This window comes from Stomoxys calcitrans, chromosome 2, assembly GCF_963082655.1.
Source record: "Stomoxys calcitrans chromosome 2, idStoCalc2.1, whole genome shotgun sequence".
NCBI lineage: Eukaryota > Metazoa > Arthropoda > Insecta > Diptera > Muscidae > Stomoxys > Stomoxys calcitrans.
Genome location: NC_081553.1, coordinates 40,544,709 through 40,569,575, shown reverse-complemented (window position 1 = coordinate 40,569,575; position 24,867 = coordinate 40,544,709). Strand labels below are relative to the sequence as shown.

The 24,867-nt window shown below is 39.8% G+C and overlaps 1 protein-coding gene across 3 annotated transcripts in view; it reads right to left on the bottom strand.

Moving 5' to 3' along the window:
* Positions 1–1,419: 1,419 nt before the first annotated feature.
* Positions 1,420–24,867, bottom strand: part of LOC106088729 (dedicator of cytokinesis protein 3) — a 229,409-nt gene continuing 205,961 nt past the window's right edge. For 2 of the 3 annotated variants that reach the window (XM_013254385.2, XM_013254386.2), the window contains 8 exons: positions 21,162–22,886; positions 20,246–21,066; positions 16,126–16,235; positions 15,848–15,865; positions 9,104–9,310; positions 8,850–9,024; positions 3,530–3,751; positions 1,420–3,469 (listed from right to left, as the gene is read on the bottom strand). In XM_013254385.2, the coding sequence (XP_013109839.2) occupies positions 1,424–3,469; positions 3,530–3,751; positions 8,850–9,024; positions 9,104–9,310; positions 15,848–15,865; positions 16,126–16,235; positions 20,246–21,066; positions 21,162–22,886 (5,324 nt within the window). In that variant the 3' untranslated portion in view covers positions 1,420–1,423. The remainder of the gene's footprint in view (positions 3,470–3,529; positions 3,752–8,849; positions 9,025–9,103; positions 9,311–15,847; positions 15,866–16,125; positions 16,236–20,245; positions 21,067–21,161; positions 22,887–24,867) is intronic. The other variant, XM_013254387.2, reaches the window with a different exon arrangement.

Here is a 24,867-nt window from a genome sequence, read left to right as displayed (position 1 = left end):
CGATTTGTCTCATAGAATTCAGTATCTCTTCTGTGAAATGTGTAAACATTATCTTCGCGACCATTTAAAAACTTTTATCACTTGCATCTTTTTGGCGATAACGACCCGATATGGAAGCTATTCCTATACAAAAAGGATAATGTAGGAAAGTACATCCGTATACATTTCAAGATTTATTATAAATTACAATAAATACAAACATTGTGTACCAGCACAGAAAACTAGAAAAACTTTAATCGCTTCTGAGCAAATTTATGGAAAAGAAGAAGACATCAATCAAAACCTCTTGATTAAAATCCTTGACAATTTTTCTCTCTTGAGAACTATTGAGATTCTTCAAATGTTTCACTCTCGCTTATGCTTACTCTGGCCGCATTTAGTCTCATTTGGAAGCATGTCATCGTTGACCATAGGAAAAATCTGTTTGAGCATGAACATGTGAATGCCGATGACGGCAACTGTGCGCATGGGGACTAAAAGCCGTAGTTGTGGTATTTGTGGTCAATGCCTCTTGGGACTCCTGAGAGAAATATTCATGGGTTAGAATTTCCGGTGGCTCTTGTTGGTATTGCAGTAGCTGTGGCACCGCATAATCATGGCTATCCTCCTCATGGCCACGACCACGATGACAATTGCGTGGTGCATGGCTATGGCTATGGCTGTGATGGTGATGATGATATTTATTTTGAACCAGCGATATCGAGGAGGATTGACGCTCCAGCTTCATGGGACGCTCCACCATGACATCATCCAAGGAATGGCCACTGTTATAGTTGTTTTGAGTGTTTAGGCTTAGCAGCGATGTTGATGTGGTGGTTGTTATTAAATTATTTGTATTCTTATCTACCTTAAAGGTAAGGCCACATGAGCAGTGTTCGATGTTGGAATTGAAGTTAGAGCTTTTGGGCAATTCAAACATAGAGCTTGAAGTTGCCTCCATTGAGGTTGGTAGTGACGACGGTAAGGTGTGCGATAACTGTTTGGGGAAATAGTGTGGTGTGGTTTGTGGCAACTGAGATTGAGAATGATTATGATGGTGATGAGTGTGGGAATGGGAATGTGCATGAACCTGGGCATGATGTTGTTGTTGTTGTTGTTGTTGGTGAGGTTGAGTTTGATTCTCTGGCGGGGAAGCAGCATTTATTTGCACTGTCCCCTTATGAGCTGGCTGAGTTGGCGACACATAATGATGATTATTAGAGGTGGAGGTGGTGGTGGTGGCCACCAATGATGATGTATTATTGGTGGCATTCATGCTCAGCGATGTCAACGACTGTGAGGCATGCACCACCGCCTGTTCCGTAAACATGGTGCGTGTTGGTGGCGGTGATGTACTGTTCGGTGTTGACGATGTCTCTGTGGTGTTAAAGTCAATGCTTGAAGTGGATAATGGTGATTGATGATGGCAGCGACATATTGTAACTCAAAAAGTGTTGCCAACTTCGGGATGAGATTCGTCAATGGCATTTTTATTGGTCACAGGTGGTGTGTTTGCGGTCGTGGTGTTGTTGGTGGTGGTGGATGTTTTTGGTGAGACATAACCATCATTATTGTGTCCATTTTGTGTACTATGATGATGATGATGGTGTTGTTGTTGTTGTATGTGAGGTGTTGTTGTATGATAATGATGGTGATGGCTCAATGAACTGGAATGATTAAGAGTATTGTTGAGGCTTTGTGATGAAGGCCCTTCCACCGAGGTGGATGAGGAGGACTCATGCATTGTGGCGCTCCCCAAAATGTTCAATGACTTGGGCGGTATGGGTGGTGCTGGCATAGGTAGATCCTCCACATCAAATGAACTTGCCGAATTCTCCCTTTGACTGGCACTCATGCCATTACTTGCCGATGCAGACATAAATTGCCCATTATCCATGCTACCACTTGAAGACAAACGGCAATGATCGCGATGATGCACCGTACTCATTGAATTTGTCGACGACTCTTCGCTCAAATTGTTCAAATGATTCAACTCATGGGCGCTGGCAGTAGATATGCCCGAATCTCGAAAATCATTGGGAGCATATGCAAGACTCAAATGATGGCTATCCACCACCGAGGCATGACAGTTGAGTGAATGGGTCAACGAGGGGGGACCCTGTTGTTGATCAGCTTCGGGATCATCGAAACTGATATCGACAACATATTTGGGATTGTGCTGATGGGAAGTGGAATGTGGTCGACGAGGCATGCTTGAGACGGAAGATTCATTGGAGAAGTCATTGAAAATCATGGGATTTGAGGCCCTCTTGTCGGGCGTAATGCCCCTGGGGGGTAATGGTGGGGCTCCGGGCGATGAGGGCAGTGTTTGATTGCGCTTAGGTGGCACCTCAGGTCCATCCAGGGATATGGAATTACCAAAGTTTTGCGATCTGGGCCTATTTGGTATGGGTGGAGGGCATAGGTCGGCATCACCGGCTCCTCCCACAGAACTTAAACTTAAGTTTTCCTTGCTCAAAGTCTGATAGGAATTGTTTGCGAATCTATTTGCGGCTTCCACAGGGCGCAGAGTCTCTCCCGGCCTTGTGTAGATCTCATCATGTTCGTAGTAGTTGGCATTGGCCGTCATTAAGGAGTTGGCGCCACTGTTATGAATACCCAAACTAATGGAGCGTTTCTCTGTGGGCAAAGGCGGAAGCGGAGTATTTACAATGCTTTCCGAGGCCTGACGCTTCAAACGACCCAGCCCCGAGAGGCTTTGCTTGAGTTGGGAGAATCTTTCGAGTAAGCGCTTATGCAATGGCTGTACACCTGGCGGGGCCAATTGACCATGCAGCTCCAGGGCTTGATCTAAAATTTGTATCTTTTCTAAAATTAAAGCTTTCAACCTCTGTACATTGGCCTGTTGTCCTTGGCCATGGGGCGATTTCAAAAATTGTTCGGTGAAAAAGGCTTCCTGATATTTACTGATACCACCCATGACATTGGCATCAATGACACCCTGCAAACGCATGGAGAAGGGGTTAATGTTACGCTTGGGGTCTTGCCGATATTGTTGTATCAAATCCCATATATCTTTGCCCACATTATGCATGGTCTCGCAGGCGAACTCGACAGGAGTCAATTCCTGCACCGATTTGTGTTTCACCTCAAACCAACGTAAAATCCCTGGCAGCGGACAAGCTATGTCCAGCGTAGTACGTTCTATCCATAGACTTTTAAATTCGTTTTCTTTATCCACGGTACCCTTGTGTATGGGACGATCCGATATGAAACGGCTGACATCGTTCACTTCATAGAAGCGTGCAATTTTTTCCGGTACCGTAACCATGGCAGTTTTCAGAGCTTGAGCATCAGCCACCGGCCTTACATTGCTGATTTGTATATATTGTTCTGAGGCGCCCAGGATGGAGTTGTCCGGAGGGCTGTTTGTGTTTAAAGTTTGTGCTGCAGGAAACTCGGTTTGTAGACGTTGTGTAAAAGCACTGATACGTTCATATTCCAGGCCACGGTAGACGAATTGTTTGTTCTGCAAGAAAGTTGTAATGTAGTCTGGGTTATAGTTTTCGGCCATGTTAGTACCACTTACCCGCACAAACAGCGGAAAACCCAAGCCATAAAAACCCACACGAAAATATTCTGGCTCTGGTCTTAGTTGGGTTAAGATATTTTGGAAAAATTTGGCCTCTTGTATTAGAATATCACTCAGCTTATTGTAATCGAAACGTTTGGTTTCGTACAGCAAAGCCAATTCCTTGCATAGGGGTATTCCCTTCTCCCAACATTTGCCCTTGTCGAAATATTTTAGGATCTAAAATGAAGAAAAGGAGAGAACAATTTAAGATGTTAGAGTTTGTGGAAATGATTGCTGCTCAGAATTTAGAAGATTTGATTTCCTCAATCCATCCTCGTTTCTGGGGAGAATATTAGAATCCAAAATCTGTTGGTTGATTAAATGTCAAAAGAGTAGAATTATCAATGCATCACTCTACATTATTGCGGAAGAAAGTATTATCTTAACTATTATGGACCTCGTTAAGGGTGCACTAAGCAAGCTGTCTAGATGGGCGAAGGGCAATGGACTTGCCATAAACCCCAGATAGATGGAGCTAGTACTATTCATGTCAATGAATCTGTATTTGTATGTGTTTTGTTTGTTGTTTGTTTGTTTGTGTCTATATGCAACAAAAACTGCTGAACCGATTTTTTTGAAATTGGTGCAGGTTGGTCTTGAAGCAACAATAATTTTTTGTTATAGGAGAGGGGCGGACTCTTCCCCCTTACCCCATTAACACTACCCAACATTAAAAGTGGATCAATCAGGACAATATAGGTATTAGATGAAAGAGATTGGAGAGTAGAATACAATCATAGTGTTGGGTCCAAATACCCAGGGGGATGTTCCAATCCCAAAACAACGCTCAACCGGACATATTCACCGACCGTAACAATATGGGGCTCAAATAAAAGATATTTGGGAGTAGAGCACGAAACTGATATTCACTTTCGGGACCAAAAGTCTGGGTGGCTGCCTCGCTTCCATAGCACCACCACGAAAAACCCCCAAACAAACAAACAGAATGTGACGGGAATCAACAGAATTGCAACGTATTGCAACGCCGACCCGAGCAAACAAAACGAGAGAGACAGAGAGAGAAAACAAGTGTAAGAGTGCCAGGTTCCGCCGGGTAGAATCTTAAGTACCCACCACTATGGATTCCGCTATAAATGTACTCTTATTGAGTTTGTATTTGAATTATTTTGGTCTCAAGAAGTCATATCGGGATATCGGTACTTAGGGTCCAATATTAACATATTGACTGATTTGGATAAAACATGGCATGGATGTTGTGAGTCAAAAGATAGGGTTTTATGCCAAATTTCAGCCAAATCAGTTGAACATTAAGGCTTCTAAGGGCTGAAGAAGGCAAATCCGGGGATCGGTTTATATTGGGACTATATCTGTTTTAGCTAAATCGGATGAAAATGTAGGCGTCTAAAGGCTCAAGAAGTACCCTTAATAACTGAGTATGTATTTGAATTATTTTGTTCCCAAGAAGTCATATCGGTACTTAGGGGGTCCAATAACAACATATTGACCGATTCGGATAAAACATGGCATGGCTGTTGTGAGTCGAAAGATAGGGTTTTATGCCAAATTTCAGCCAAATCAGTTAAAAATTTAGGCTTCTAAGGGCTCAAGAAGTTAAATCCGGGGATCGTTTTATATGAGGGCTATATCTGTTTATAGACCGATTCGGATCATACTTGGGATGGATGTTGAGAGTTATATCTTAAATCTTTGTTCCAAATTTCAGCAAAATCCGATGAAAATTGAGGCTTCTAAGGGCTCAAGAAGCCAATCCGGGGATCGGTTTATGTGGGGGCTTTATCTGTTTATAAACCGATTCGGATCATACTTGGGATGGATGTTGAAAGTTATATCTTAAGTCTTTGTTCCAAATTTCAGCCAAATCGGATGAAAAATGCGGCTTTTAAGGGCTCAAAAGTCAAATCCGGGGATCGGTTTATATGGGGGCTATATCTGTTTATAGACCCATTCGGATCATACTTGACATGGATGTTGAAAGTCATAACACAAGTCTTTGTTTCAAATTTCAGCCGAATCGGATGAAAATTGAGTCTTCTAAGGGCTCAAGAAGTCAAATCCGGGGATCGGTTTATGTGGGGGCTTTATCTGTTTATAGACTGATTCGGATCATACTTGTCGTGGATGTTGGAAGTAATAACTCAAATCTCTGTTCCAAATTTTAGCGAAATCGGATGAAAATTAACGCTTCTAGAGGCTCAAGAAATCAAATCTAGGGATCAGTTCATAGACCGGTTCGGATCATACTTGGCGTAGGTGTTGAAAGGCATAGCAAAAGTCTTTGTTCCAAATTTTAGCCAAATCGAATGAAAATTGAGGCTTATAGAGGGGGCTATATCCAAATCTGAACCGTTTTGGCCCATTTGCAATCCCCAATGACCTACATCAATAAGAAGTATCTATGTAACATTTCAAGCAGCTAGTTTTCCGCGTTCGTCCGCTATCGTGATTTCGAGAGACGGACATGGCTAGATAAACTCAGAATGTCGAGACGATTCAGAATATATATACTTTATGGGGTCGCAGATCAATATTCCGAGGTGTTACAAACGGAATGGCTAGATTTGTATACCCCCATCATTTGGTGGTGGGTATAAAAGCTGAGAGTGTACAGAGTTGATCATATGATTTTCACTACTGTTTGAGATGTTGCCGGTCCTTCGGACAAAAAAAATTAGGAATTAGAGAAATAACTTACGGTAGTCGAAAAGTTATATTGGGTTGCCCAAAAAGTAATTGCGGATTTTTTAAAAGAAAGTAAATGAATTTTTAATAAAACTTAGAATGAACTTTAATCAAATATACTTTTTTTACACTTTTTTTCTAAAGCAAGCTAAAAGTAACAGCTGATAACTGACAGAAGAAAGAATGCAATTACAGAGTCACAAGCTGTGAAAAAATTTGTCAACGCCGACTATATGAAAAATCCGCAATTACTTTTTGGGCAACCCAATATTAAAAACAAGTAAAGCGTGCTATGTTCGGCTGGGCCGAATCATTGTCACAGTTATTGGAGGTCCAAACAAAAAAAACTTCGTGCAAAATTTTAGCCAATTGGGATATTAATTGCGCTCTGTAGAGGCTCAAGAAGTCAAAATCCGACTATATGCCACCTATATCAAGTTATGAACCGATTTTGACCATACTCAGCCCAGTCATTGAAAGTCATAATTAAACACCTTATACAAAAGTTCAACCAAATTGGATAAGAATTGCGCCCTCTAGAGGCTCAAGAAGTATAATCGGAAGATCTGTTAATATAGCGGCTATATCAGGTTATGGGCTGATTTGCACCATATTAAGCATATTTGTTAAAAGTCATACCAAAACCATACGTACCAAATTTCAGTTAAATCGGATAAGAATTGCGCCCCCTAGACGTTCAAGAAGTCTAATTAGAACAAAACACTTCGTGCAAAATTTCAGCCAAATCGGATAACAATTGCGCTCTCTAGCGGCTCATAAAGCCATGCTCCGAAATCGGTTTATATGGGATTTGTATCAAGTTATGAACCGATTTGTGCCATATTTGGCGCACTAGTTAAAACAAAATACTTCATGCAAAATTTCAGACAAATCGGAAATTGGGCCCCCAAGGAAGAATTGGGCCCACAAGAGGCTCAAAAAGTTAATATCCAGGATCGGTTTTTATGGCAGTTATACTAAAGCAGGAACCGATATATCCTGTTTACAATCCCGACCAACCTATACTAATAGGAAGTATTCGTGCAAAATTTCAAGCGCCTATCTTTATCCCTTCTAAAGTTAGCGTACTTTCGACAGAGGGACAGACGGATGGACATGGCTAGGTCGACTAAGAATGTCAATACGATCAAGGAAATATATTCTTTGTTGGGTCAGATCAATATTTCGATGTGTTACAAACGGAACGTTTGTCTGTTCCGTATAGACTCAAAAACGGCTAAACCGATTTTCATGAAATGTAAGGACACTTTTACCGCTATGGGCAATATGGGTATCAAATGAAAGGTATTTAAAAATAAATATATTGAGGGGCCTCCTTATCCCCAAAAACCCCCCAGAAGGGCATATTTACCAATTGGGACAATATGGGACTTAAATTAAAGGTATTTGGGAGTTAAATACGAATATGGTATTAAAAATTGGGTCCAAGTACTTAGGAGGCCGCCCCAGCTCCAAAGGCGACCCAAAAGTGAAGTCCAAAATCAAAAGTGGTCCGATTTTGACATTGTGGGACTCAAATGAAAGGTATTTGGGAGTAGAGTATGAACATGATATTTAAAATTGGGTCCAAGGACCTAGCGAGCCGTCCCAAGCCCAAAACAGTCCAAAATCAAAGTGGACCGATCGGGACAACATGGGACTCAAATGAAAGGTATTCGGGAGTGAAATACGAATATGATGTCAAAAATTTATTCCAAGTACCTAGGGTGCCACCCCAAGCCCCATAAGATAAACTTATTTTTCACGTGGTGCTAATGAAGGCCAAGCCAAGATTTGTTGGCACTCTTATATTAACCTAAAAAGAAAAATTTGGTATCCAAATTTTAGATAGGGTACCTGGGGAGACCTAATGACGAGAACTAATCTCAAAAGCCGCCAAAGGGATATGAAGTGAAAAGTATTTAAGAGTAGTAAACTAATCTGATATCCAATTGTAGGGCCAAGTATATGGGGGACTGCTCTACCAGCAAACCCCAGACATATTATCCGAGCATGGCAAATAGGGTGCTCAAATGAAAATAAGTTTCGGGATTAAGAGTCTTGGGTTTCGCCCCACCCCCAAAGCACCCATCGGACATATTTAGCGCAAAATAACATAGGGGCAGCCTCAGCCCTTAAACATCCTCAAACTGGGCTTATTCAACGACCATGACTATATTCGGCTCAAATAAAAGGACCCTCCCCCTTGCCACAATTTTCAAAAACGTCAGAAATCAGGGATGAGTGATACGATTAAAGAGAATTTTGGTATGGATCCTTATTGTAACAAAACACGAATTTGTCATGGAAATTCGGGAAGACCCTCCCCCAGATATATTTACTGACCATAGAATATGGGGCTCAAATGAAAGATATTTGGTAGTAGCCATATTTGACCTAAAAACAGGATTTATTACATGGTAAAAAGGGCAGCGGGCTAGCTGTTTTTTTTTTAAAAAGGTCTTAGTTTGGTTTGCAAAGAAAAATATATCGACATTTAAACGATTTGTAAAATTTGTTTATAAAATTTAGCTAAAGCGCTTAGGAAAATTTTCTATGATGCAATCGTTTTGTAATAGAAAATTTAGTATGTATAGATCGTGTTTCCTCTTACCTCATGATATAATCTCTCCTTGCGTTGCCATTCCGGCTGACCATCATTACCGTTGGGCGACAAACTAGTCGATTCTCGATCCCAGCTCAACATATCTGCATAAAGTTTCAAAGTAAAACCAGCCTCTGTATAATTCTCAGCTTGCAAATGTAGATCATGTAATTTATAGATGTATCTAAAATTTAAAAAAATATTTTATTGAAAAAAAAAAAAAAACATTAACTATGTATGCACCTTTTTTAAAGGTGACCTACCTCAGATACATCTCCTTGCGATTGATTTCATTTTTATAGAAATTCAAAAGATTAACAGTGCAGGACATTCGCTTATCACGATTCTCTTCACCCTGCATAACACTACGGTAGTCCAGTAGACGTTCCAATAACCGGGTGACTGAAGCAATGAATGCAGTTCCGGCATCTTTCCAGCTAGGATTTTCGTCATGTACTTTTTCTAGAAGGCTATTGGAAAGAAAATAATAAAATAGTAATAAATATAGAACAAAATTAGGAGCTTATGGTAAAGTTTTGCTGCACAATTATTACAGGAGGTAATAACATATATCAAATATTAGACATCAAATGTTTGCATTTGAACTTAAAAAAAACTATGTTACGAAAAATGTACAAAATGAATAAATTTTTAATAAGAAATATCTTAAGAAGTCCCCTTTAGAGGCCAAAACAGAATAAACGCGTTGAGCTTTGGTTTTGAGCGCAAAAATGCAACTCTGTGTTGCCACACGTGAAGTAGTTTTTAGTCATCAAAATTTACAATTGTAACTAATAATAATAAACTATGGTTAGAGATGGGTTTTTACCGGGTAAATACCCAACGCTTGGGTATTTATTGGGTAAATACCCAATAAATGCCTTTTTTGGGTATATATATCTAAATATCCAAATATAGTCCGAACTGTACAACTTTTGACAAGAATGGTTGGAGTCTACCAGAACACACTGTGCCAAATTTCATCGAATTCGGGTAATAAATGGATCTTTTATGGCCTCAATACCCTTTATGGGGAGATCGGGTGGTCGGTCTAAGGGCAGCTATATCCAAGTATAGTCCGATCGGATCCGCACTTCACAAAAATGATTAGGGGTCTACCAGAACTCACTGTGCCGAATTATTGGGTTGCCCAAAAAGCAATTGCGGATTTTTTAAAAGAACGTAAATGCATTTTAATAAAACTTAGAATGAACTTTAATCAAATATACTTTTTTTACACTTTTTTTCTAAAGCAAGCTAAAAGTAACAGCTGCTAATGACAGAAGAAAGAATGCAATTACAGAGTCACAAGCTGTGAAAAAATTTGTCAACGCCGACTATATGAAAAATCCGCAATTACTTTTTGGGCAACCTATATATGGATATATATACTCAAGATATCTGCAAAATTATAAATACCCAGCTTTTGGGTAAAAATAGGTAAATACCCGGGTATTTACCCAATTTACCGGGTAAATACCTTCTGGGTATTTACCCATCGCCCATCTCTATGAATTAAGAAGGTTGGCTCACTTGCTTGACAACAACGAAATCAACTTATACAACCCTGTGGCGATGGTGGCGCAAATTCCCACTAGGCTCCTAGACTGGACACTGTGGACACTTTCTAATTGACATTATAGTTTTTATTTGCATTATCATGTAAAGTAGCCACAAAATCGAAAGATTTATAATTATAAACGTGAAAATTATAAATTACAGCAATTAAAATGTAAAAACAACTAGCAAAAGCGTGCTAAGTTCGGCCGTGCCGAATCTTATATACCCTCCACCATGGATCGAATTTTCGAGTTCTTTTCCCGACATCTCTTCATAGGCAAAAAAAGGATATAAGAAAAGATTTGCTCTGCTATTAGAGCGATATATAGAAATGGTCTGGTTTGGACCACAATTAAATTATATGTTGGAGACCTGTGTAAAATGTCAGCCAATTCGAATAAGTATTGCGCCCTTTGGGGGCACAAGAAGTAAAATAGTCAGATCGATTTATATGGCAGCGTGCGAAATTTCATTCCAATCGAATAAGAATTGCGCACTATAGAGGCTCAAGAAGTCAAGACTCAAGATCGGTTTATATGGCAGCTATATCAAAACCAGGACCGATATGGCCCATTTACAATACCAACCGACCTACACTAATAAGAAGTATTTGTGCAAAATTTCAAGCGGCTAGCTTTACTCCTTCGGAAGTTAGCGTGCTTTCGACAGACGGACGGACATGGCTAGATCGACATAAAATTTCACGACGATCAAGAATATATATACTTTATGGGGTCTCAGACGAATATTTCGACTAGTTACAAACAGAATGACGAAATTAGTATACCCCCATCCTATGGTGGAGGGTATACACATTTTAAATCCAAACCAAGCATTTGACGTTCTAGTAGAATTTGGATACAACTCTGGAATTCGACAATTCAATCAGCTGGGCAAGTGTGCTAACATTCTATAGTGAACCCTGGTTTAACTTTTGCGATTTGCTTTTTTAACATTTGTTTGCAGAATTGCGATTTTCAACGCGAAGCTTCTTAACGTCATAAGAAACAGTCAAATGATAACCGCATAATCGTGCGCTGCCAACACCATCTACATATGAAGATAGCGATGGTGGACAACACAATGCGACACTAAAGTTGCTATTATGCGATATGTGCTGTCACTTTCTGGATTTATACGACTCTACATATGTACGTCGAATGTGATCCGCCTATGACGCCGAACCCCTGGGTTCAAACTTTGGCGTGAACCTCAAAAAAATGTTCACCGGTGGTTATCCCCTTACTAATGCTGGCTGGAGAAGGGCACTGTAGCGCAGAGGTTAGAATGTCCGCCTATGACGCTGAGCGCCTGGGATCGAATCCTGGCGAGACCATCAGAAAAAATTTTTTTAGCGGTGGCTTTCCCTTCCTAATGCTGGCAACATTTGTCAAGTACTATGCCATGTAAAACTTCTCTCGAAAGAGATGTCGCACTGCGGCACGCCGTCCGGACTTGGCTATAAAAAGGAGTCCCCTTATCATTGAGCTTAAAACTTGAATCGGACTGCACTCATTGATATGTGAGAAGTTTGCCCCAGTTCCTTAGTGGAATGTTCATGGGCAAAATTTGCAATTTGCAATGCTGGCTAGATTTGTGGGGTATCCTGCCATGTTAAATCTTCTTAACCAAGTGGTGCTGCTTTACGGCACACCGTTCCGACTCGGCTTAAAAAAGGATGACAAGATGGCGGATTGCACCATATGATTTGTGGTTGTTGTACAAATGAGACCACCATGCATACGGAGTAGCTGCAATCTGCAATAAGGCCATGCATACGGAGTACCTGCAATTTCAGTCGCGGATATTAAGTGGTATTAAGTGGTCATCAAGTATCAGAGATCGTCATATCACAAAAAAGTCCCCTATTCGCAAAAGCCTCCCAAACGGAGAACTATCCCATCAGGGTAACATGGTATTCAGGTGAAGAGTAAAAAAAAATGTACTTCCTAATACGGGACCGAGTATGCGGGGCGGCACCGTCTCCAATTAGTCACCAAAATAATATGTGGGTTGATTGCGACAAATGGTATTCACTGTAACGGGTCATTGAAAGTAAGGTAATAACCAAGGCGGATTTAAAAAGGTGGTCTCACGCGAACAGCTACTAACAGCCGGCCAGGTTACACACACGCCGCTGTGTGTTGGTAAAACGTCGATCAGCTTGATGGTTGATTGCACCATATGATTTGTGGTTGTTGTAAAAATGAGACCATCTTTAACTGTTTCGCCATGGGTAATAACTTGATATTAGAGATGTGCGCGCGAGTGACTTTCCCCTCACGCTCACGAGAAAAAAATTTACTCATGCACGACTTTTTTATGTCGACTCACGTTTATGCACGTTCATGAGAGGAAAATTTTACTAGCTCACTCACGGCGCACAAGACAATCACGACTCACGAGTCACTCACGATTCATGAATCACGAGAAAATCAAGACCCACGAGAAAATCACGACTTTAGCCTAGTACTGACTTCATTCGCAACCAAGGCGGATTTAATAAGATGGTCTCTCGCGAATAACTGTTAACAGCCGGTCAGGTTTGACGGTATTAAAATGTCAGTTTTTGTTTGCATTCTCTTTGTTCTTATTTTCTTCCTGCATGTTCTCTGCTCATTTTATCACACGCATACACACACGCACACAAATTTCTTCGTGTAGGTTGGCAAAACGTCGATTAGCTTGATGACAAGATGACGAATTGTTCCATATGATTTGTGTTGGTTGTACAAATGAGACCACCTTTAATTGCTTCGCCATGATTCGCAGCGAAAATGTCTATTAAATAATTGCGAAATTCGACGGACTATTCTTTGCCAGAACACACACAAAAGTCAAACAACAACACACAACATAGACAACATCATTGAAACAGAGTTGGTTGGTGCCCATTTAGTGAGTATATTACTGCATTGGCAAATAATTGAAGCAAAATTTCTATTGGCGTAGCGACATGTCGCTACCATTTTGCTTATAGAACTCAGTACCACTTCAACGGAATGTGTTTGCATTTACTTCGTCAAAATTTTTTTGTAACACTTTTTGACAGTTTTTTGACGACTCACAAAAAACTCACGAGTCACGGTTAAACAAATATTTTTCCATGAAGCGAATAATAATTTCTTTTCATGAGTCTCGAGTTATACAGCACTTGTACGTGCAGAATTTTATACATAAAATGTATCAGCCCTGTAAACCAGTTATTTGATCTTTTAGTTTTTATGCATCTGTAAGAAGATTCGTACGTTCAAATACCTATTTTGGTTTCCGTTATTTTTTTAAACTTAGTCGTGATTTTTTTGTGGGCCGTAAGTGCCTCGTGAGTCGTCACGCACGATCACATCATGAATCGTGTGAAACGACAACTCACGTGTACACCTCTACTTGATATTAAAATTGGATACAAAATGTCTTGGGAGCCGTCCGACCCAGAAAACCCTCCAAAACAAACATGTAGGTTGTCCGGCAGAAAGAGTCTCAAATAATAGGTCTTTGGAAGAAGAGTACGTGTTTGCTAGTAATAAACGGGCATGAAGACCGACAAGGACAATATAGCACTCAGGCGACGGGACTCTGAATGTAGAGTAAAAATCATTCATTCAAAATTGATGTAAGGTTGATTCAAATAAGACCTGGGGGAATTTAAAAGTATTTTAGTTTCAAATATGTTAAGCAAATAAAGTAATTCAGATCCCAAAAGAACCCATTTTCCTTCGGTATTTAACATATAAATTAGGGGCCAAGTATCAGGTTAAATGCCCCAAACTCAAAATTCCCAAGACCCAACAGCCTAACTCATGTTTCGCAACTATAAGCTGGCAAAATATCTATTTGAACCACTTTTCATCAAAATCCGATGAAAATTGAATACCTTATGTCCCATAGCAGTTATATCGAAATATGTTTCGATTTGGACCAAATACTAATAAGTATAGTAGCTTATCTAAAAAGAAACCGATCTGAACCATATACGACACGGACGTCGAAGAGCCTAACATAAGTCACTGTGTCAAATTTTAGTGAAGTCGGATTATAAATGCACTTTTATGGGCCCAAGATTGTAATTCGAGATATTGGTCTACATGGCAGCTATATCCAAATCTGGACCGATTTGGGCCAAATTGCAAAAAAATGTCGAAGAGCCTAGCACAACTCACTGTCCCAAATTTCGGAGAAATCGGACAATAAATGCGCCTTTTATGGGTCCAAAATCTTAAATCGAGAGATCGATCTATATGGCAGCTATGTCCAAATCTGGACCGATCTGAGCCAAATTGAAGAAAGACGTCGAAGAGCCTAACTTAACTCACTGTCTCAAATTCCAGCAAAATCGGATAATAAAAGTGGCTTTTACGGGCCTAAGACCCTAAATCGGCGGATCGGTCTATATGGGGGCTATATCAAGATATAGTCCGATATAGCCCATCTTCGAACTTAACCTGCTTATGAACAAAAAAAAAAAAACTGCGCAAAGTTTCAGCTCAATATCTCTATTTTTTAAGACTGTAGCGTGATTTCAACAGACAGACGGACGGACATGTCTAGATCGTCTTAGATTTTTACGCTGATCAAGAATATATATACTTTATAGGGTCGGAAATGGATATTTCGATGTGCTGCAAACGGAATGACAAAATGAATATACCCCCATCCTTCGGTGGTGGGTACAAAAAGTGATTTGGCACTGAATGTGTTGTATAAGATATATTGCGCCTATAGAGGGCGCAATTTTCATCCGATTGGGCTAACTTTGTACAATGATTTCTTTCATGACTTCCAACTGACTTGGTTCTATACGGTCTGTGTATTGATATTGCTACTACCTAAATCGGACTCGTGATTTTTACTTCTCATTTTCGTTTGACATTTAGGTGATGGGAAATTAACGATAGTATCGATACTATATTTATTATTGGAAATATCGAAAATATCAAAGTTGTGATTATCGATAGTTTGTTAGCTCAGTGATCAATTGTGAAGCAATCAGTGACGGCGCTAGTTAATCGAAAGGCGAAAGACTATAGAGGAATCACTCTATCTATTATATTTTATGTATTGGGTTGCCCAAAAAGTAATTGCGGATTTTTTAAAAGAAAGTAAATGCATTTTTAATAGAACTTAGAATGAACTTTAATCAAATATACTTTTTTTACACTTTTTTTCTAAAGCAAGCTAAAAGTAACAGCTGATAACTGAAAAATTTGCCAACGCCGACTATATGAAAAATCCGCAATTACTTTTTGGGCAACCCACTATTTAATATTTTGTAAATTTAGTTTATAAAATAATAAAATATAAAAATACAAGTTTTACAAAAAAAAAATATTTACAATTTTTTTTTTAATAATTTTTTATATAAAACTAAATCAAATGAGCAATGAATTATTATACAAAAATGAATTTCTACCAAAATTAGAATTGATGGTATAGTATAGTGAACTTACACCAGGCTTAGATGCTCCCTTTTTTGTAGTGTTTGTTTTTGTTTTTGGAGTGAGAATGCATTGGTTATTTAAAAAAGAAGTTAATAAAAATTATGGTTATGAAAAAGCATGTTGTCTTTAGTAAAAGCTGTAGACATTTAGCTTTGGTTAAAAATTAAATCGATAATAGAAGTGTATATATATATGTAAGATTACAATGTACAACACCAAAAAAGCGAATGGTGAGAAGAAATTTAATTTTTCATAATGTGAGTACAGAGTAAAACTAACGAACTTACATTGTGCTGAAGAGTTCACGGTATTCATCATCGCCTTTGTTTTCACTTATTAGCAAATCCAATTTGTCAATAAGTTCGCTTTCCACCAAACGGAAGGATCCACGGGCAGCCTAAAAATATATGTAAACAAATTTTAATTTTACTTCTTTAATTGGTTGTTGGGATTGTGTCCAGCATAGACCAATGGGTATTGCTCTTCTGTTTTATTTAGAATAGAAAATCAAAAAAAAAAAACCTTCACAAAGTTTAGGCAAAATGTGGTGTCGCAAAATGCATTAGTGGTTAGGCTACCAGGGGTCCCTTCGGACTGCTTTGCCACTAAAAGATTATATGCTTCCAACTACTCACTAATTAATGAGCAGTGCAATGGTAGAAGCATGTCTATCGAGTGAAACGTTGGGTCATAGTGGTTAACATTTATTTGAGCGCAATAAGAACAAGTAAAAGCGTACTAAGTTTGGCCGGGCCTAATCTTATATACCCTCCATCATAGATCGCATTTGTCGAGTTCTTTTCCCGGCATCTCTTCTTAGGCAAAAAGGATATAAGAAAAGATTTGCTCTGCTATTAGAGTGATATCAAGATATAGTCCGGTTTGGACCACAATTAAATTATATGTTGGAGACCTGTGTAAAATATCAGCCAATTCGCATAAGAATTGCGCCCTTTGGGGGCTCAAGAAGTAAAATAGAGAGATCGATTTATATGGGAGCTGTATCGGGCTATACACCGATTCAGACCATATTAAACACGTATGTTGATGGTCATGAGAGGATCCGTCGTATAAAATTTCAGGCAAATCGGATAATAATTGCGACCTATAGAGGCTCAAGAAGTCCAGTTCTAAGATCGGTTTATATGGCAGCTATATCAGGTCATGAACCGATTTGAACCACACCAGGCGCAGTTGTTGGATATCATAACAAAACACTTCGTGCAAAAATTCATTCAAATCGGATAAGAATTGCGCCCTCTAGAGGCTCAAGAAGTCAAGACCCAAGATCGGTTTATATGACAGCTATATCAGGTTATGGACCGAGTTGAACCATACTTGGCACAGTTGTTGGATATCATAACAAAACATGTCGTGCAAAATTTCATTCCAATCGAATAAGAATTGCGCACTCTAGAGGCTCAAGAAGTCAAGACCCAAGATCGGTTTATATGGAAGCTATATCAGGTTATGGACCGATTTGAACCATACTTGGCACAGTTGTTGGATATCATAACAAAACACGTCGTGCAAAATTTCATTCCAATCGGATTGCGTACTCTAGAGGCTCAAAAAGTCAAGACCCAAGATCGGTTTATATGGCAGCTATATCAAAACATGAACCGATATGGCCCATTTACAATACAAACCGACCTACACTAATAAGAAGTATTTGTGCAACATTTCAAGCGGCTAGCTTTACTCCTTCGGAAGTTAGCGTGCTTTCGACAGACAAAAATTTTACAAAATTTGCCATTGGGTATTTTATTTGAGGTCTACATATGTGTGCAAACTTTCATAAAAATCGGTTCAGATTTAAATATAGCTCCCATATATATCTTTCATCCGATTTGGCCTTTTAAGACTGTAGAATCCACAATTTTCGTCCGATTTGGCATGAGACGTTTACATTGACGTTCCAATACGTGTGCAGAATTTTTTTCTTTTACAAAAGTTTTTTTATACCCTCCACCATGGGATGGGGATTTATTAATTTCGTCATTCTGTTTGTAACTCCTCGAAATATTCGTCTCAGACCCCATAAAGTACATATATTCTTGATCGTCATGACATTTTATGTCGATCTAGCCATGTCCGTCCGGACGGACGGACAGTCCGTCTGCCTGTCCGTCTGTCTGTCGAAAGCACGCTTACTTTCGAAGGAATAAAGCTATCCGCTTGAAATTTTGCACAAATACTTCTTATAAGTGTAGGTCGGTTGGGATTGTTAATGGGTCATATCGGTCCATGTTTTGATATAGCTGCCATATAAACCAATCTTGGGTCTTGACTTCTTGAGCCAATAGAGGGTGCAATTTTAGTCCGATTTGGCTGCAATTTTGCATGTGGTGTTTTGTTATCACTTCCAACAACTAGGTCAAGTATGGTTCAAATCGGACCATAACTTGATACAGCTGTAATATAAACCGATCTGAGGTCTTGAGTTCTTGAGCCTCTATAAGGCGCAATTCTTAGCCGATTTGGCTGAAATTTTGCATGACGTGTTTCGTCACAACTTCCAACAACTGTGCCAAGTATGGTTCAAATTGGTTTATAACCTGATATAGCTGCCATATAAACCGATCTGGGGCCTTGACTTCTTAAGCCTGTAAAGGGCGCAAATCCTATCCGATTTCGCTAAAATTTTGCATGACGTGTTTCATTATGACTTTCAACAACTGTGTCATTTATGGTTCAAATCGGTTTATAACCTGATATACAATAGCTGCCATATAACTCGATCTAGGATCTTGATTTCTTGTTTTTAATACTGCTTTTGTTTTTATACCCACCACCGAGGGATAGGGGATCGTCGTAAAATTCTAAGACGATTTAACGATGTTTGTGCGTCTGTCCGTCCGTCCGTCTGTTGTAATCACTCTACAGCCTTCAAAAATTGAGATATTGAGTTGAAATTTGGCACAGATACGTCTTTTTGATCCACGCTGGTTAAGTTCTTGAACGGGCCAAATCGGATATAGCTGCTATCTGCGATCTGCTGATTAAGTGTCTAATGCCCATAAATACTTTATTTATTATCCGAGTTCGCTGAAATTTGAAACAGTGAGTAGTTTAAAGCTTCCCGACATCTGATCCAAATATGGTTCAGATCGGACTATATTTTGATCTAGCTGCCACATAGACCGATCTACCGATAAAGGGTCTGAAGCCCATAAAAGCTTTATTTATAAACCGATTTCGCTAAATTTGAAACAGTGGGTAGCTTTAGGCCTCCAGACATCTGACTAGATATAGCAGCCATATAGACCGATCTCCCGATAAAGGGTCTGAAGCCCGTAAAACCTTTATTTTTTACCCAATTTTGCTGAAATTTGAAACATTGGGTAGTTTTAGGCCTCCCGACATCCGACCAAAATATGGTTCAGGTCGGACTATATTTAGATAGAGCTCCCATATAGACCGATCTGCCGATAAACGGTCTGAAGCCCATAAAAGCTTTATTTTTAACCGATTTTGCTGAAATTTGAAACAGTGAATAGTTTTAGGCCTCCAAACATAGGACTCAAGTATGGTTTGGATCGGACTATATTTATGTATAGCTGTCATATAGACCGATCTGCCGATAAGGGGTCTGAAGCCCATAAAAGCTATATTTGTTACCCTATTTCGCTAAAATTTAAAACAGTGAGTTTTTTTGAGCCTCTTAATATCCGACCTTAATATGGTTCCGATCGGACTATATTTAGGTATAGCTGCCATATAGACCGATCTGCCGATAAGGGGTTTGAAGCCCATAAAAGCTTTATTTATGACCCGATTTCGGTGAAATTTGAAACAGTGAGTTGTTTTAAGCCTCCCGACATCCGCCCCAAATATTTTTCAGATTGAACTATATTTAGATATAGCTGTCATGCAGACGGATCTGCCGTTTATGGGTCTGGAACCCATAAAAGCTGCATATATTACCCAATTTCGCTGAAATCTGAATCAGTGCGTTGTTTTAAGCCACCCACTATCGGACCCAAATAAAGTAAATATCGGAATGTATTTGGATATAGCTGTCATATAGACCGATATGCTGATTAAGGGTCTAAAGCTAATAAAAGCTTTATTTATTACTCGGTTTCGTGTAAATTTGAAAAAGTGAGTTGGTTTAGGCCTCCCGACAGTGACTCATATTAGCCTTTTTGATATCCGTGTCCTTTATGGTTCAGATAGGTTTATATTTGGATATAGCTGCCAAAAAAGACCAATATTTTGTTCTAAAAAATTGGACAGTGACTTATATTTCAATGGTCGTGTCGAATTGGGGTGCTTAAGTTATCCAAGTTTCACCCGATTGTGCCGGAAAGGGTTTTACATATGTAGCCGAGATGGTGGGTATTCAAAGTTCGGTCCGGCCGAAATTAATGCCTTTTTTCATGTTTTATTCTCCCTACAACTTACCTGTTCACATTGCATCATATCGTAGAAAACCGTCAGTGTGGCCTTTCTCAATGATGGCTCTGGCACCAGTGTCACCTCCAGGAATGGTCCCACCATTGATGGTATGAAATGTAGCTTCTGTTCACCCAACTGTGACCACATGCTCAATATTTGAAAACCCATTAGCACACGCATATCCTTGTGTGAGTGTAAAATTTTGCGACGCTTTGGCTCACGATATTTCTCCAATTGCAGTGAGGGTTGTGTAAGAAAGGTTACAGCCAAACTGAAGTATGACCACCAGAGTTGTGAATCAAAAGATTTTGAACCCAAAAAACGATAGACCAAAGGCTTGGCAAATTCCTCCAAGGAGCAGCGCAACACATCATTGCAGGCCAATTTCATGATCAACCAATCGGGTGGAAAGACCAACCAATCCTGTGACACCAGCTCCTCGAATACCAACAAGGATTTGGCCAAAAATTCCTTAAGATCTCTGGGATCCTTGTTGGGGCTTAGTTCATCCCAATAGCGTTTGTAATGGGTCTCATCTAGCAATTGCAGCAGTCCTAGCAGGCATGCCACCAACTGGGGTAATACCGGATTTGATCCTTCAATAATGATGATAATGGTCTTAATGAGAATGCTCAAAATGTTCTTGCATAGGGAATCCAAATCATGTTGCAGTGTATTGGTGACTTTTTCTCTTTGTTCGCGTTGCAAATCGTAAAGATGGGTTAGGATTTCCGACAGAATTTCGGCACAAAGTCTTAGTTCATCACGACGACTGAGATGCATGCGCAAATGCTTACAGGCCACCGAAAGTATGACAGTGCGGGAATCTGAAAAGGGTAGGGGAAAGCAGGGAATATTCTATGATGTTGGCTTTTGGTAATGAAGAAAAATAATAATAAAAGTTATTCTATTTATTTCTTACCATCCTCATGAAATAGTTCTCCCGATACCAAATCCTTGACAGCCTTCAATTTAGCCTGAACCAAGCGTTCAGGAGCATCTCTGGGTATGGCATCCAGCATATTGCGCGCCAGCATGCCCAATTCCGGTGCTGGCAAAGTATCTTTCAATTGTTCCAAAACTACACCAGTTGAACTTAGCAAAGCTTCTTGAGTGGGTATGATGACATCATATGAGGGCACAGCCAACATTCCATTTAATGCAGTGAATAAGGAATGCAAGTCCCTGCGGAAGGAATCCTCATATTGACCACCCGTGGCTCGGGCAAAAAGTTTGCGCGATTGTATCAAAAGCTTAAAAATATACTCCAAAGAACCAAAACATTTCTGAAAAGGATCGGGATGCTCGGCTTTGGTGAGAAAAACAGCCATATGTTCCACCGAAGTTATCAATCCCTTATAGACCAAAGCGGCGGCAAAATGATTTTCGATATACTCGTTCATCACTGGCCGGAAATGTTGGAATTTATTACTTTGCAGCAAGCTGAATATGCTCACCAGCACATGGAAGACCAAACCCGAATGTTGTGTGCTATTGCCCTCTTCGTTGGAGAACATGGCAAAGAGAGCATCCAGCACATCCTGTAGAAATTTCACAAGTTCTTCGTCGTTTAGGCGCAAGACACCGGTGAGCGAATCTTGAATCTTTTCAGGATGCGCACGCCATTGCAGCAGGGATAGTAAATCAGCATTTTGGGTAAGTTTGGTGGAGCACAGCAGCGAGCGCATGACAAACACCTCCTTGGAACTGCGATGGAATATCGAGCTGCACTCCACCTTGGCATGTGGATCCTTGGGTTTGCAGGGTAGTATCAAATAATTGGCTGTCATCAGTTTTCCCGCATCCTCACATTTGTAGACATACAGCTCATGATGACCATCGGCCAGGGTGGCACCACTGGGATCCATTAGGCGGGCAAAACTAAAGCCAAACAGCTTGGGTTCCGATTTCTCCCTGGTCGAACAGTGCCGAAATTCAAAACGCACATGGGCCGTTGAGAATTTGTCAATGGGCACACTCAGACGCAACATTTCATTCCAACAGGGGGCATTTTGATGATACAAAATCATGGATTTGTAGCAATTTTGGGTATCCATGCCCGAAGCACCCCAAAGACACTCGGTGAGTACATTGCCAGCAACATCTAGCACCACAACCGTGACGAGTATATTTTTTGCAGTATTCTTACCACCCCTCTCAAATTCACCCTTTTCCAAGGTAATGAACATATCGTTGCGTACATCGCCGGGCATAATCACATCGGGGAAGCCCATTTTGCGAGTTATGGTACTGCCCTGGAACAACAGAGGCTGCTCCTGGCGTGCCTGGCCCAAGCCGCCATGTAGAAGCTTCAATGACACCACTATGCCCTGACTGCTCTGATTTATGGTGCTAATGGGCTGGAATTTACTGCTCGACTTTTTGATAATCAATTCGGGCAATTGATGGAAATCCTTCTCATCATTGTGATAGACCAACTTGATGTTGTATTCCCTTTCTTCGGACTCTATGGTAGTGTCGTAGCGATCAATATCGGCCAAAGATAGTACGCCTATCCCAAAAGGTCGACGATACGCACTCACGCCGGTACAGCACGAATTACTGCTGGACTTTTCGGAAGGTAAAATTTTACCCACACGCATAACAACGGCTACCAGATATAGGGCGTCATTTAAATCAGCAGCACCTGCAAAATAAGAAAAATTTATGTTTTAGTAAAAAAAAATTCTCTATTAAAATCAAATAATGACAAAATTTTCTATAAAAACCATTTTTAGAATTTTTTTCAATGAAATTTTTACAACATTTTTCATAAAAATCAAATTTTTACAAAACCTTTTATAAAAATTTTCTATTATATTTTTATAAAAACCAGCTTTTAACAAAATATTTTATAAAGTCCAAATTTTGATAATATTTTCTTTCAAAACCACTTTTTTTAGAAAATTTAAAAAAAATGCATAGTTATTTAATACTACAGGGTAGCTGACACGACGTATTACCAAGTTCACATTGGTATATCTGTCAAACTACTAATGACAGCTACATGCTATGTATTTGTTTTTTTTTTAAATCTCATTATATTGTTCACAAGCCGTCAAAAGCATTTACTTCTGAGTTAAAAAAACAAAAAATTTGCGGCTTTCAGCGGCTTAAGAAGTTAAATCGGGAGATGGGTTTATATAGGAGCTATATCAGGTTATTGAGGGATTTAGACCGTACTTAAGACAGTTTTTGGAAGAACACTATGTGCAAAATTTCAGCTAAATCGGACAAAAATTGCCGCTTCCCGGGGCTCAGGAAGTCAATTTGGCTGATCGGTTTTTATGGGAGCTATATCAGGTTCTTGACCGATTTGAACCGTACATCGCAGATTTGTTAGAGGTCAAAACTGAACACTACGTCCAAAATTTCAGCCAAATCGGACAAAAATTGCGGCTTCCAGAGGTTCAGAAAGTCAAAACGGGAGATCGGTCTATACGGGAGTAATATCAGGTTATATACCGATTTGGACGGTACTTGGCACAGATGTTGGGAGTCATAACAGAATACTATGTGCAAAATTTCAGCCAAATGGGATGAAAATTGAGGCTTCCAGGAGCTCAAGAAGTCATATCGGGAGATCGGTTTATATCGGAGCTTTATCAGGTTATATACTGATTTAAACCATACTTGGCAAAGTTGTTTGAAGTCAAAACTGAACACTACGTGCAAAATTTCAGCCAAATCGAATGAAAATTGAGGCTTCCATGGGCTCAAGAAGTCAAATCGGGAGATCGGTTTATATGGGAGCTATATCAGGTTATTGACCGATTTCACAATACTGGGCACAGTTTCAACAGAACACTATGTGCAAAATTTCCGCCAAATCGGACAAAAATTGCGGCTTCCAGGGGCTCGAGAAATCAAATCGGGAGATCGGTTTATATGGGAGCTAGATTCAAATCTGAATCGATATGGCCCGCTTGCAATCCCCAATGACCCACATATATATAGAGTATCTGTGCAAAATTTCATGCGGCTAGTTCTACGCGTTAGTCCGCTATCGTGATTACGACAGACGGACGGACGGACATGGTTAGCTCGAATCAGAATGTCAAGAGGATCAAGAATATATAAACTTTATGGGATCCTAGATCAATATTTCAAGGTGTTACAAATGGAATGACTAGATTAGTATACCCCTCCCTATGGTGATGCGTATAAAAATGCCATTCGTGATGAAGTTTAAGCGTAATAGTGTGATTGCGCCATATTTGGCTGGGAATTCGCAACCGACTATTGTTGGCGAACTTAGACCCCACAAAGTGAATAAAATGTTTGTTTGACGCACTAGTAGCGTTGCAAAAAGCCATGGTGTTGGTCTACAAAAAATTCTCAAACTCCTAAAATGATTTTGTTTTGATAACTGAACAAAAATGCAAATTGCCCATGAACATTCCAGCGGCAAACTTCTCACGTATCAATGAGTGTTGTCCGATTTAAGTTGAAGCTTAATGATATAGGTCCTCCTTTTTATAGCCGAGTCCGAACAGCGTGACACAAAGCGACACTTCTTTGGGGAAAAGTTTTTACATGGCATAATACCTCCCAAATGTCGGGATAACAGGAGGGGATAATCACATCCGAAAAACTTTCTGATGTTCTCGCCAGGATTTGAACCCATT